Below are 15,327 nucleotides of genomic sequence, written 5' to 3' on the forward strand. Positions count from 1 at the left end.
TTATTGGAAAAGTTTATAGAGATGCAACAACATAGTTAGAGTTTAGCTAGTTATCATACCTAATTGTTTCTTATTGTCCTGCATTCAGCAGCCTGCGCTAAGAAATTTTTATTTTTTAAATTCAGGATCAAAACAAATACAAAGTAGTAAACTTTTGTAGTTGATTTATCAGCTTATTTAATTAGTAGATATTAAAAGTAACTAAAGGTGTTTTTTTTATCTGGAGAATGATGTGTAAGCATTTTATGTAAACTCAATAACTTATCTACATATGTTTAAATGATTCATATAGTTTTGTAGTAACAATACTTTGGTAGTTTAAAAAGTTTATTTATTAACAGTTACGCTAGACATTTGTTAAGACAAAACATTTAAGAAAGGTAAAAAGGTAGGTTTAGTATGGATTTACTTTCGGTTGAAAAGTTGATATAATATATAACTTGCTTGTTAAATGATAAAATAAGTACTTTTTCAAATAAAATTTAAAGCAGTTACTACGACTGACAAATTTTACCAACATTTCTAATATCGGTTATACAGTAGTTATAAGTAATTTATTAACATTCCTTTTATTGACTGGTTAATTAATATGATTTTAATTTATAAAAATTTAAAGTCATAATGATATTTTACTAAAAATAGATTTAAAACAGAATATGAAACTTATAGCTAATTTAAAGTAAAGTTTTGCAAAAAACTAGTTTCAGTAAAACCGTAATAAATCAAAAAGGAGTTAATTATTTATAAAATTACCAAATTTATAAAGAAAGCAGATTAAAATGAAATTCGGGTAAACAGAATTTCATGTTTTGATGAAAACAAATCACAAAAAAAGCTTTTAAGTTGAAGCTTTGATGTAGTAAACAATAAACTGACGAAGTTATCGTAAAACTAAAAACAAATAAGGAGTCTTTTGTCAAACTTGTTAATAATTACATCAGTAAATAAACGTTTAGTTTTTAACTTTAATATCTAAAAACAACAAGCCACATAAACAATTTTTTTTAGTATTAGCAATTCAGAAAGTATTTATAAAAGCAGCCTTTTACAAAAAAAAAAAACAAAAAGAAAATTATAAGATTAAACACATATTGCTTGAATAAAAATGTTAGTAAAAGTTTATTTTTATCTTTCATCAGAGTTAATCTTAAAATTTTCGAGCTGCTTTTGTTTTGTTATTTTTTTACTATCTTAGTCACAGAAATAAAAATCTTTTAGTTAATGTTTATGAAGGAGTTAGGTTAAACAATAAAAATTAAAAGTTTAAAAGTCATTTTAAATATCAATTAAAAAGAAAAAAAAAACAACTAATATTTTATCAAAATTTCTTTAATTATAAAGTGCATATAAATAGCTTTGTAATGAATGTCTTTTAACGAAAAGTTGCAAAAAGCTTGCTTTGTATGCTCTTAAGAATAATTAACTAAACTGTAAACTTTATTTTCTTACACATTTATTCAAATTCAATCTTTATAAATGAAAATATAATAGTAAAAAGTTCTTGGTTGTTTGAAAAATTATTATGTAAATATACACTACTGCGAAATTTTTAAACTGATTTAAAACAACTGTTAAAGTAAAAGTTACTTAAAATTTATGTACATACAATAACTTAATGCGCTAAATTGTTTCTTATGCACTTATATTATTTAAGCAAACGTGGTTTTTCTTCTACAAACACAAGTTGAGTTAAACAAAACATTAGCTTTTACGATTGTTTAGTTATATATCTTTTTTTGAATTACTATAATAAATATTTTTGAAGTTCTTTATTATACTCTCTGTGCTCTAAAATACTTTATTACAGTAGTCAAAAAAGTACTTTCTGAATGTGAAAAAGCAAATTGATATGATATTGATAAATTGATATTTCTTAAAATACTTTTTCTATTTAAACAACTTTAACTGTACTGGAAATTACTAAAACTTTATTCATTTGAAGAGCGAAGTATTCTTAACATATACAAAAATATGATTTGATAACTATTGGTTAAAGTTTTTTTATTACTTACACGTTATACAATACATGTGTAAAGTTTAGATAAATACTATAATTCTTGTATTACTTCAGATTACCAGTCACTTATTTTCCAAACAACACTCTGACAAGACTCTTTAAAGCATATTTACTTAACGTAAAGTTTAATTTATGCGTATATAAACGTTTATATACAAGTGATCTGCCGAGATAAATATCATTTAGTAGAAACAAAAGTGTAAAAAATATATATAACTATAAGTAGGTAATAATATTATGAAACTTGATTTATAGTAAGTATTTTGTTTTTGTTTATGTTAAGCAAACGTTAATACAGAAACCTTGTTGTTAATCGAAAATGGGAAGTCAAGTTGTTCTCAGCAAGACAGCAGTCTTCGTTTATCTTGTACTAACTGCTGCAGTGATAAGTTCGTTTACTAATAAAATATTAGTTTTTTATATTTTAAAAGTATTATTAAACGAAATTAAAATAAGTATTAGGCTACTTAAATCTTTACTGCTTTCAAATTTAAGTATAAAGTTTGGATTACAACTAACTGTTTTAGAACTTAGTGAGCTTGTTTGTTTCCTATCAATTTAATTGAGTTGTTATTTACAATTTAAGACTTTGTTATAATTTCCGGTTTGTTTCGTAGTACGCTTTCATTTTGCTGTTTGTGTTTATGATGAATGTTCTTTATAAAATTATTCTATGTTAGTTTTTTTTTAATTTTAAAATAGAAGAAGCTAGAAAAAAATTTTTAATTACATTTTAGGTAACACTTGACTGTATAAAAATATAAAAGATGTAAAATTTTTTCTACTGCTTTATTTAACTAAACGTAATACAAAAGTTCAAAACATAGTTAATATTTCTTAGTTATAAAACTCAAATAAAAAAAATCTAAAATAAAATTAGCTCGGAAAACTTGATTACTTTAAAATTTGTTTTGAGCTATTTTTACAAATCAGTAATGTTTAATTAGAAAATAAATTTCGGTTGTTATCTTATACAAACAAAAGTTTAGTAGTACATTATGGACAGATTGAAAACGAAATTATAGTTGGTATACTTTAATTCTGTAGACAACATAAAACTTCTATTTATGTTGTGAAAGTTAAGCTGTTACATTCATTTAAAAAGATTTACTTATGCACAAGAAAAGTCAACTGAATTTCATTTAATTAAAGTTTATAAAAGTCTAAATAATCGTTTTAGTTTAGCTGAATTTTTGTTTTCTAATTATCTCTCGCTAAAAGATTATAAAAATTACTTAGAGCTTCAAAAAGTTTTTGAAGATAACTGTAACAGATTCGCAATTTTAACCTAGCACGATTTTTTAATAAGAAATATGTTTGAAAATTTTTATCAATCCAGTAATGTTTTTCTAAATTTATTTTTAATAACTAAGTTTTCCAACAACTATAAACCAATTTAAAAAAAAAAAGCTTATCTAGATAAACAATACTAGTCATAAACAACTTTACAAAAAAAAAAAAATTCCAGTAGTAAAAAAAATCAAACAGCCGTAGTTGGATTTTTAAAAATAAGTAGTGTTTTTTTAAACTTAAGTAACTTGAAAATATTTTTTCAAATGAAATATCTTACATGTTTTGAATTATTTTATTTAAGTAATTAAAATTTACGAAAAAATCAATTAAATTCAATATAAAACTTATGTAGATAAATAGTAGTATACAACTATATACTTTATGTAAACTTCAATACAAATCGTTTTCTAACTCAAACAAAACTAAAAACTTTAACAAAACCCAAACAGCCGCAGTCGGTCTTCTTGCCGGCCTGGTCGGCCGCTCCGACCCAACTCCAGTGTCAGCACCGACCCAACCACCCCTGGTCACCACGACAACCATGGAGCCGGTGCCCGGTCCCTGGAACAGCATCCGGCTACCCCTCGACCTCATCCCCACCTTGTACCGGGTCGACTTGAAACCGGAGCTGGTGGCCGACGGTGACGGGAGGTTCTGGTTCAGCGGGGAGTCGGAGGTGGAGTTCGTGGTTGAGGAGGAGACGGGTTGGGTTTACATTCACTCGTACTTGCTGCAGTTCGAAAGCGTGGAGCTGTTCGATGAAGAAGTTAGTTGCGATTGAGAAATTAAAACCTCTAACTTTATTAAGACTGCAACTTAAAATGTGGTATGAGTTTTGATTTCTTTCAAGTTCTGTTATTTAGTTTTTATTCAATTTATAAGTTTGAACCTGAATAAATTACTTTTTTCGTTTTTGTGTTACATTATTGTAGTTAGGAGTAGTTTTAAGTATTTGGAATTTAGTTTTAGTTTATTTAGCACTCCCCAACTTGAATAATAATCTAAAATAAGATATTATGCATACGTTATAGAGCATCTCTAGCTGAATTTCAAATAAAATGTTAACTTTTTATTTTACTTTAACTTTTCAAAAAGTAGACTAGTAATATTATTATTTTGTCGATAAAGTTTTTAAAGTGTTCTCCAATTATATTCATTGCTAGTTATTAATATTTTTTTCAGTAAATCGTTTAAACTAACATTACTTCTAAACTTTTTATCGAAGTATTTTTACTATTACAAAATAAGCAGCGTTTTTATTCTTGATTGTATGCAAGTAAGTTTCAACAATTTGATGTTGCAGTTGTATTAATACATACGTACGTATAAAAATATTGAAATATAATATAATTATTCAAAAGTGTTGTTTTATTTGTACTAGTAGTAATAATTAACAGGTGAAACTTTCGCATTTTAATGACTTTAAACTAAAACTACTAAAACACCACTAGTTACTTTTGTATCTTACATTTTTTCTTAGAAAACTGTCAAAAAATTGAAAAATTATCGGTTTTAAAACTTAATATTTGCGTCGTTTTAAAACCTCTAACACTTTTTTGTTGCAGAACAACAAGGTTGAGACGTCTCACAGTTTACACCTTCCGTATCAGTACTTGGTGGTGAAGTCAAGTACCATGCTGAGTGTTGGTAAAAACTATACGCTGATGACAAAGTACACAGGAGAACTCACTGATGGGCTGGGAGGTTTGTACAGGAGTTCATACACTGATGAAGATGGAAATAATAAGTTAGACTTTTTTAAACATTTAAAAACTGCGTATTATATTTTTAAACGTTTTTAGTATCATACATTTTTGAATAAACTTAAACTTAATGTTATTGTAGTTTTGCTAGTTTGTACAATGTGTAAATTGTAGTTTTGTAACTAAACTGTTTTGCTTTGTTCCGATGTTGGTATTTCCTGAATGTAGTTATTTTGTATGGGATGAACAATTAACAACTTGATACGCAGAATACTGGCAACAACTCAGATGCAGCCCACCGACGCGAGACGGGCGTTTCCCTGCTTCGACGAGCCTTTCTTCAAAGCCCAGTTCGATATTTCGCTGTGGCACAAGGATCCGAACTTTGCAATTTCCAACATGCCCCCTACAAACACCGAAGTTAGTTGAAAGTTTATTTATGATTGATGTAAATTTAATAAAGCCTTCTTGGGCTGATTACATTAGTTTGAACAATATTTGTTTAGTACGTATCGTGTTTGCATCAAAGTTTACCTTTTGAAATAAGTTTTTAAAACCTCTGCTTAAATAATATAAAGCTGAAACTCATGCTTTTGTTTCTAATGCAACAACGAGTCCTAGTACTAATTTTGAATTGCAGTAGGACTAAAACATATTGGTTTTCTAATAAACTAAAAGTTTTAAAATGTTGTTTTAAAATTTATTCTTAAACATGATAAACTTTGAATTATCAATTAATAAAACAAAATCATTTAAATACCTTAAAAAAAAATTCGAAAAATAAAAAATAAACACTAGTAAATTTTATTTAAAACATTAAGTTCATACTTTGATTTTAATGTATACAAATGAATACAACTTAAAAAAATAACAATGAGGATATGGAAGAAGGTTGGAAGAAAACAAGTTTTGAGAGAACTTTCAAAATGTCAACATACTTGCTTGCGTTTGTCGTTTGCGAGTTCGGGTCAGTAGCAGGTCAGACGAGCGATGGAAAAATTACTGTTAGTTACAAGATATTGAATCAAAAACAATTGCTGCTTGTTTTTTTATACAATTTACAAGTCAAAAAACTATTTTTATAACAAGCTTTAGTTTTAGTTACAAAACCTTGTTATTGAAACAAAAATAAGTGCTATTATGAATTTTTAAACTAAAGTTAAGATTTTTAGACAACGATATACGCGCGAAAGGGACAAGTTGACAGGGGAAATGCGAACTATGCGAGGGACATCACCCCTCAAATAATTGACTTTTATGAAGAATATTTCGGAATTCCATATCCTCTTCCTAAATCTGGTAAACAGTTGTTTTGAGTCAACTAAATTGTTTTAAACCTTAATATTTATTTCTTCTACTAGAGCTTAAGAAATTTTTTTTTATTTTTAGCTCTTTGCCGCATAAGTATATACTTTTACACCACGGTGTAGAGATTATAATACTAACTAAACTCATTCAGTTTTTTTTACAATTAAAATTTTAACTTTTACAGATCAGATAGCAGTGCCCGACTTCAACGCGGGTGCCATGGAAAACTGGGGTCTGGTAATATACAGGGAGACGGCCATGTTGTACGACCCCGCAATAAATTCAGCTTCCAACAAGCAGCGGGTCGCCACCGTAATTGCTCACGAGCTGGGGCATCAGGTGCGTGTTTGAAAAGAGTTTATATGAGTATTTAAAAGTTCAGAAAGCTCGATATTGTTTTGTTACGTTTTTAACAACCGGGTTTTTCAACGTTTTGGAATTAATCTAAGTGTTAAAAAAAAATTATAAAAAAGTGTTTTAGAAAAATCTTATAAACTTTTTATTTTCATTTTACTAAGCATATATCATACATAAAACTAACTTACTTCGTAAACTTGATTAAAAAAAACTATGTTTACACTGTACTACAGTACATAAAAACAGATAAGCTTAAAAACACAAAGTGCTCTAGCTCAAGCTTGTTTTGCTACTAAAAAGTTTGTATTTTTGATAAAAAATTCTAACAGTGGTTCGGAAACCTGATAACGACTAAATGGTGGGACGAATTGTGGTTGAACGAGGGTTTCGCTTCCTACTTGGAATACCTCGGAACCGACCATGTTCAACCTGATTGGAATATGGTCAGAATATGTTATTTTTTTGTAAAGTTATCAACTAGCTTTTAGAAACAAAAAATTGCGCATAAATCTAAATTAAGTTACATTGATAAATATTGAAATACTAACGGATCATTGTGTTGATTTTTTTATTAGCTAAGTTTGTTTATTTAATTATCAATATTACTCCGTTGTTTTCTTACAACTTTTAAGTTATTACAAAAACCAAATCTAGTTTTGAACGTTTAGTGTTCTGCAAGTTACCATATTTTAAATTTTTTACTTGTATTACTTTCTAAACGAAAGTACTACAATTGTTTTCTTTAATTTTGTAAATTATTTGTTTATTTATATAACACACAAAAATAAAAATATACACTCGTGTGTACGCATATAACAACCTAAATAAAAATATTTAAAAATTCAGTTGGACCAGTTTTTGATTTTGGACCTGAAGCGGGCGCTGGACACGGACGCGCTGACGTCATCGCACGCGATAGTGCAGACGGTGGCGACACCAAGCGAGATAAACGAGCTGTTCGACGCCATAAGCTACAGCAAGGGAGCGTGTTTGATCAGGATGGTCAACTTCGTGGTTGGCGATGAGGCGTTCAAAGCGGGACTCAAGGTTTGTTGTTTGTCCGATTGAGTTAATTGGTGAGTTTGTCAGTTTTTAAAAGTAAAATTATATATAAAACGTTTTTTAATTGTTTTAAGCAAACTATTTTTATCAAATGAGCTTAGTACTATTTTTTTATTCAAAAGTGTAGTCTAAAATTTCTATTAAATCTCAAGCAATTTCAATGTTCATACAACGAAGCTGTTAATTGAAATGTTTATTATTTTATTATTAAACAAAAAAAAAATAAAATGAAAGTATTCACTTTTCGTTTTATAGAAATTTATCAATGACAACAAGTACGGATCAGTAACTCATCCTCAACTCCTGGCAGCTTGGCAAGAAGTAAGACTTGATATTTTTATGAGGTTTTCTATAAACTAAATTACTTGTTTAATCTTTACCTTCTTAAATATCACTAATACTCTAATCACAGGTTCTGTTATTAAAAATATTTAACTTTCAATTTAACTCATCGTCTTCAAAACTTTTGTAAATATATTTTCTTACTACAGGCAACGCAAAATCTGAATCCCTCCGTGCTGCCTAGCAACGGGCTGAACAACGCGCTCGAAACTTGGACCCTTCAGATGGGCTTTCCCCTAATAACCCTGAAAAGGAGCGGGGGCAAGGTGGAAGTGAGTCAGGAAAGGTTTCTGATCGATCAAACTGCTGATCCGATGCTGCCACCTTCGCAGTACAAGTTTGCATTAAAAACATGTTGTTAATTATATTTTGAAAAGTAACATGTCGGAAAAATTTTAAAAAGGTTTTTTTTATGTAATGTTAAACTTTTAAATAATTTGATTGTTTATAGTATTTTTAGTTTTACAAATTCTTAGCACAAAGGTTTTCAGACATCTTTTGACTTTTAACAATATAATTTTATAATGTTTTTGATATTTGGGCTAAAAATACTTTTAATTTATTTAAAATAGTTTACATCGTAGTTTTTATTTTATTTATAGATAGTTTTTTATAACAACATTTGAGTAGATTTTCAGAAAACTTTAATTTTTACTATCAAAGCTTCTAAATCTCTATACATGTAATTCATTTCCTTAAAAAGTTCTTGAAAATTATGCCTAACAAAAAATTTAGAATACTACAAGCAGTTTTCTAAAATTGCTTTACTTTTAATTTTTTGTAACTTTTTACAATATATTATAATATCTTATGTATTAGTTTATATTATTTTTTCAAAAGCAATAAATTTTAGTTACAAATGGGATGTTCCTTTTTGGTACATGACTTCATCAAACAGCGAACCAACGCTTAAGTGGCTTTCAAGAAACGAAGAAAAAAGTAACAGTTTTTATTATTTTAACCGATAATCTTTTAAGGTCAGCAATTAATATAGTTATTTTTTTTAACCCAAATTAAAAGCATTATAAAGACTTTTTTCTATTTATACTTATTTAAACATATAAATTCTAGTTGAGTTTGATGTTTCTGATGATGACTGGGTTATTGGAAACGCGATGGCTGCTGGATATTATCGAGTCAATTATGACGTCAGCGACTGGAACAAAATAATCGGTGCTTTGAAAGACAACTTGAATGTTAGCCTACGTTTGTTGTTTTGTATTTTTGTCGCAAATCTATTTACATACTTAAATTCTATTACTATTAATTGACAAATTGGCTTTCCTAAAAAATATTTTCTTTTAGCAAATAACAACTTCAAACAGAGGACAATTGCTCGATGATGTTTTTACCCTCGCTAGGTAAGAATAACGAATATTTATTGCGTTTAAGATTAAGCAAAAGACATTCATTTTACTTTTGATTGCATCAATTTGTTTATACATATTCATAAAAAGTTTTAACTTGTTTTACAGACAAAAAAATAAAAAAACATTTTTTATAAAACGTATTTAAGTTTAGTTTAGATAAAAGCGTTTATATTTTATTTTTAATCTTTTTAATACTTTAAAACCCCCTTTCGTAACAAAAGTAACAAAAAAAAGCTGATAAAACTATTTTTAAGCTATTACTCGATACCAAAAACAAATTTAAGAATGCTCCAACAGAATTGGGAAAGTAGGGTACAACATAGCACTAGAGCTGTCAAGTTATTTGTCGGGAGAACTCGAGTACATACCGTGGGAGAACGCTCTCAGGTCCATGTCGTACTTTAGCCTGGTGCTGACAAGGTCTAAAGTTTACGGCCTCTACTCAGTAAGTTAATGTAAAAAGGAAAACTTGCTTTGAAAATTTGTTTTTTCATTTAACAATAAAATTTTTTTCTTGAATTGTTTTGTAAACTTGTTGATTTAAGTTCTTTAAGTTAAAAAAATACATAAAATAAATAAAAAAAGTGTCTATAAATTTGAACTTAAACAACAATAAGAAAAATTATTCACAACTTTTAAAGAAAGAATACACAAATTTTGCATATTAATAAAGTATAACAAACACATCTGTTAACATAACAATATAAAAGCTTAATTTATAATAGTTGTTTTTTTTCTTCAAAAACCAGCGGTTAGATTCATTGCTTTAACTGATTTTTAAACTACAAAAGGCCTAGAATAGAAATCACTAACAATAGGTTGTAAAAGCATTTTACAATAAAAATAACAGGATTATGTATTAGAACTTACTAGCAACTTGTATTCTGTCCTTGGTTGGGATGAAGAAGCAAACGAAAGCATCTTACAACAGTTCGTTTGCTTATTTTAAGTTTTGAAACATTATTTAACTTAAAATTTGTCCTATCCTTTAAAATACTTAAGAAGTGTTTAAGTTTACACGTATAATTTTTTTTGAATGCTACAAGAAGTCTATACCGTAATTTACTTATATCATGTGCTTCTAGGTACCAAAGAATAAATGCCATTGGAAGTCAATGTTTCTATGGAAACGAAGACTGTATACAAAACGTTCAAAGCAGATTTAATGATTGGATGAACACTGGAATAAATAAGTAATTCATAAAAAATACTTTATGAAAAATCTTTTTTAAACTTGCAATTCAAAAAGTTTATTAGTATTTCTAATTGAGATACCATATTTTTTCTACTCATATCCATTTATTAATAAAAGAAAACCTAATTGAAACTCAGCTTGTATCTCAGGTATTAAGTATAAGAAATTCATATATATTTTCAACTTTTCAGCATTTCGCCAAACTTGAGAAGCTTAGTATACTGCAACGCAGTGAGATACGGCAGCTATTTGGAATGGGACTTCATTTTCGACAAGTACCAAAACGAACAGGACTCCAACGAAAAGTCCAAGCTTTCAAGCGGGCTGATCTGCTCGAAAGAAAGCTGGATAAACACGAGGTGATGTTTTTGATATTTTTATTTTTTTTTATTAAGTCAATGTAAAATGTAAGTACTTCTAAACTGTTTTGCGTCGCTTGTAACAACTAGTTTGCAGTTTGTAGAAAAATACTTTTTGAATCTAAGTTAACTGATGACGATGTTTCGGACATTTAGGATTTAAAAATTCATGTAAAATATTCATATTAAAATTACTGAATAATAGCAACACAGAAATTTCAAAAACTAGAAAAAAATCGAATTAAAACTTTTTTTTAGATTATAAAAAATCGTTATAGCATGCTTAAGTACACAATAATAAATATTATTTTAGGTTTTTGACTTACATAACCGACGATAGTTACATTCGTAAACAAGACGCTTCTTCACTGATTGAGAGTCTCAGTCAAAACGACAATGCCAGGGACTTGGTGTGGAGCTTTCTTAAAGAGAACTGGGACTTTATTTACGACAAGTTTGTTTGAATGAAATAATGTTTAATATTTGTATACAATATTTTGCTTGTTGTTGAACAGCTTAATCTTATGAAACTTATAATGGTATTTAACAGTTCAGAACAGCAGGAGTTTTGTTGAGTTGAAGTTTTGCAAGTTTTCAAGACAAACTTAAAAACATTGTACGCTATATTTTATCAAAATTGAAGTAAACTAGCAACCAAAAATATTTTAAAACATACTTTTGTTCAGTTTTAGTTGAACATTCCGAAAAAAAAATCTGGTCAATATCGTTAAAAACTCGATGAGAAAATAGTTTAGAATAAGTTCTAGTTTTTTGTTATATCAATGACAAAGATAAACGTAATTTAGTTGATGTACTAGGTGCACGACTACTCAAATTCTGACAGTTCAAATTCTTAAAAAAGTTGAAAGGGCCACAAATTAAAAAGTAATGTATATTTATCAAGTATAAAAATACATATGTAAGTCATATTAATATCTACAAGCCATTTTTTCTTTTTGCAAAACATTAGGTATTTTTTGAGATATGGCTTAAATAAAGGAAAAAAGATAGTTATTTTTAGTAATTTCAAAATATTTTTAAAAATAATTAAGATTTTGCAAAAAAGAAAAAATTTCTTTTAGATATTAATAAGATCCACATATGTATTTTTTATTGATTTCAAACTTATATTGTATTTTGATATATAGTCTTTCAAATATTTTTTTAAGAACTTGAGTTTTCGGAATTTGAGTTGTCCGAATTAGAATTGTCATGTAACCACTTAAACTACTATTTAGTTTTAGTAAAATACTTCTATATGAGTTACAAACAACAAAACTTTTGTTCATATTACGGGTAAAAAGTAAATAAATATTTTAAAGAATATAACTGTATGGTACACTATGTAAAACTACGTTATTGAAGTGATGGTTTTTTTAAGTGAAATTTATATTCAATACTCGATTTTAGTTTTATTTTACTCACTAATTTTTAATATCTATACTTGTTTGTAAAGCTATGGCTCCGGATCGTTCTCATTCAGTGGCATTATCGAGGCAGCTACAAACCACTTTTCAACAGAGTACGAACTAAAAGAGGTTTGAAAGTAATAACATTTTAGTAAGAACTTATCTTTTATTTTGAATAAGTTGTATTAGACATTTTTGTCAAAAATTACTACAAGTGTACGATTTTGATGCATACCAACAATTTTTTTTACATTTAAACATGTTAAAACTAATCAATAATATAGTTTATTACTACTACTTAATTATCTTTTTTATACAATTTTTAATTATTTTTTACATTTTTGTTATAAAAATTTACAAACAATTGTATGTACTTAATAAAACCAGGCATACAACATTTTCAAAAAACACTAAAGTTCTAAAAACCTTTTCTTGATGAATCACTATTTTTTTTCCAACTTACACTTTATTTCGAACAGCTTGAAGACTTTATCTCAGAAAACCAAGCCAAGTTAGGTTCCGGACAAAGAGCCATCGAACAATCTTTGGAACAAACTAGAACCAACATAAATTGGAGAAATTTATACGAAGCCGATGTTTACGGCTGGTTGCAGAGCAGATAATTTTTTTGTTTTTTTAAATTCAAACTGTTTTTCTATTTCATGTGTAATTCAAAACATCAGCATTTTTTTTTGTTTTATATTTTACAAAAGTTTTATAATTTTATAGTAGTAAAACGTTTACTTTTCAGAGCTATATGCAAAAAGAATTGCAATCGATTTAATAAAAAAATCTTTAACTGAAACAATGTTTATTTTTTTTGCTAAATGTTTTAATAAAAAAAAGCTATAAATTTTTTTTATTTTAATATTGATAGTATACTGGCTTAAATAAACATGATAAAAAAATCATAAGAGTTATGAAAAGTTAAAAATTGCTTTAAAACATTTTACACTTTAATTATTTTTTGTAATTTTAACCATATTCAAAAAGCTAAAATTTGTTTTTTTTGCAGTAAGTTTTAAGATAAAAAAAAAGCGTTTTTATTAATTTTGTCATACAAAACACAAAAGTATATATTGTAAGAATTTCTAATCTACAAATTTTAGAAGATATTTACTAAGGTTTATTTTTTTATACTAAATACGAAGGTTATAACTTATTATTTGATATTTTTAAGGCTAGGTTAAGAATTTTAAAAGATGTAGTAATGTAAACATTACTCATACAACAAGGTTTTTTTTTAGTAAAAGTCAGTTTTAAATTTTTAAATTTTTTATATTAATCGGCTTTTTTTAACATTTCAAAAAATTTTTAGTAAAAAAGCAGTTATTTCAGATCGATCTTATACTTAAGTATAGTTTATTCATTAAATGATGCTGTGTCTTACTTTATAAAATAATTATATAGACCTAGTTTATAGTAATTATTTTTTTCCCGATTTTATACAAATGCAATAAATACTTTTTACCTTGTGCGAAACTAGCTCAAAAAATTGAGTATTTAATGCCTTATGAGGTATAGTTTTATTTTAACCCCAGATCTTTTGTTAAGTTGCTTTAGTTCAACACATTTAGTTTATTAAATGATGATACTAGCACAACTACCGCATAAATGGTAATTAAATTTGTTTAACTACTTTTAACAGTTTTATCTAAAGTATATAAATTTATGAAGTCTTTACCAAATTATTAAGGTAAAAAACCTTGTTACATATATTTAAAGGCGCTGTAGATTTGATTAGAGTAAAGAAGCATATCTAAAAATTTAACCTTAGTCATTAACCTTTTAAAGCATTGACTAAAATGTACATACTTATGTATTTATTTTATGATGAGTCTACTCTATTCTTTTACTACCGGCAACAAAGGGAATTTTACTGTTGACTAAAATATACATATTTAAATAGTTAGGTTTATAAGATTAATATTCATGAAGCTGATCTGTTGTTTTATTTAAAACTTTCATTTGGGTATGGGATAAGTTTTCCAATTGGTGGGCCTAATTTACCAAGAAAAGTTACACGTGGATTTATTAAATTTTTTTTATATTAGGTCGAACTTTTTTTTTTTCAAATGGACTACAAAAACAAAACAAAAAACTCTTTATAAGCAAAGTTGCAATGAAAGAATCATTTAATAACCACTGCTATGTGCTGAAGATAAAATTAAAAGAACAGAAGTATTTGTTATAAAAAAGCTCATTTTTATTGTTTTGCATAAGTTTTTTTCAAGCTTAAAAATACTTAGCGAGGCGTACGGTTCCCATTACTATTGTAAAAAACTATTAATATGTTAGTAAATAGTACGTTACGTTTTGTACCTTATGTGAAAATAGTTTAGAATAAAATGTTTCAAACATTAAGAAATATAAAATGTTTTCACTGCTTAGAAACTGATTTTTGAAGAAATAAAGACTCGTGTAGACCTCGAAAAATTTATATTGTTTTAGAAACATCAAAAAATCAAGCATAGAATACAAAGTTATCTTAAACTTATTTTATCTTAGTAAACACCATATATTTTTATTTAACTTTTTAGTAATAATAAAAATAAAGATATTTGATAAAAATGTAATTATTACGTATTGTCTAAATACTAAACATAATAATTTGTTGTAAAAGGTAAATGATGACAAATAAAACTGAAACCTTACAATTTTAATAGTAATTTTTTATACGTTTTAAAGGTTTGAACGGTGTTTCTAATGAAGTTTCTAATTTTTTTTATTTACGACTTAGAAGAAAAACTCGAGAACAGTAATATATATATTCTACAAGTCTCTAAAAAACCAACAAACAATTTCGTTGGATTGTAACAATTACAACAATTTTATAAGTAATCAGTTTAGTCGAAATAATTACATATATCTTCAGGGTTTTTATAAAACATATAGTAGTGTTCTACAATTTA

At 27.0% G+C, this 15,327-nt stretch overlaps 1 protein-coding gene across 1 annotated transcript; it reads left to right on the forward strand.

The window, feature by feature from the left end:
• Positions 1-2,336: 2,336 nt before the first annotated feature.
• On the forward strand, positions 2,337-13,038 carry LOC145832424 (aminopeptidase N-like). The gene is made up of 21 exons (XM_082939738.1): positions 2,337-2,406; positions 3,760-4,076; positions 4,876-5,057; positions 5,283-5,433; positions 5,892-6,017; positions 6,186-6,312; positions 6,506-6,660; positions 7,008-7,121; positions 7,525-7,725; positions 7,996-8,061; positions 8,232-8,419; positions 8,936-9,021; positions 9,154-9,278; positions 9,388-9,443; positions 9,750-9,897; positions 10,303-10,382; positions 10,538-10,645; positions 10,839-11,006; positions 11,320-11,460; positions 12,463-12,544; positions 12,895-13,038. The coding sequence occupies exons 1-21, from the start codon at positions 2,337-2,339 to the stop codon at positions 13,036-13,038; spliced, it is 2,835 nt and encodes a 944-aa protein (XP_082795864.1).
• The last annotated feature ends 2,289 nt before the right edge of the window (positions 13,039-15,327 follow it).

The sequence above is a fragment of the Thalia democratica genome, chromosome 3 (genome assembly GCF_965202585.1).
Source record: "Thalia democratica chromosome 3, ktThaDemo2.hap1.1, whole genome shotgun sequence".
NCBI classification, from domain to species: Eukaryota; Metazoa; Chordata; class Thaliacea; order Salpida; family Salpidae; genus Thalia; species Thalia democratica.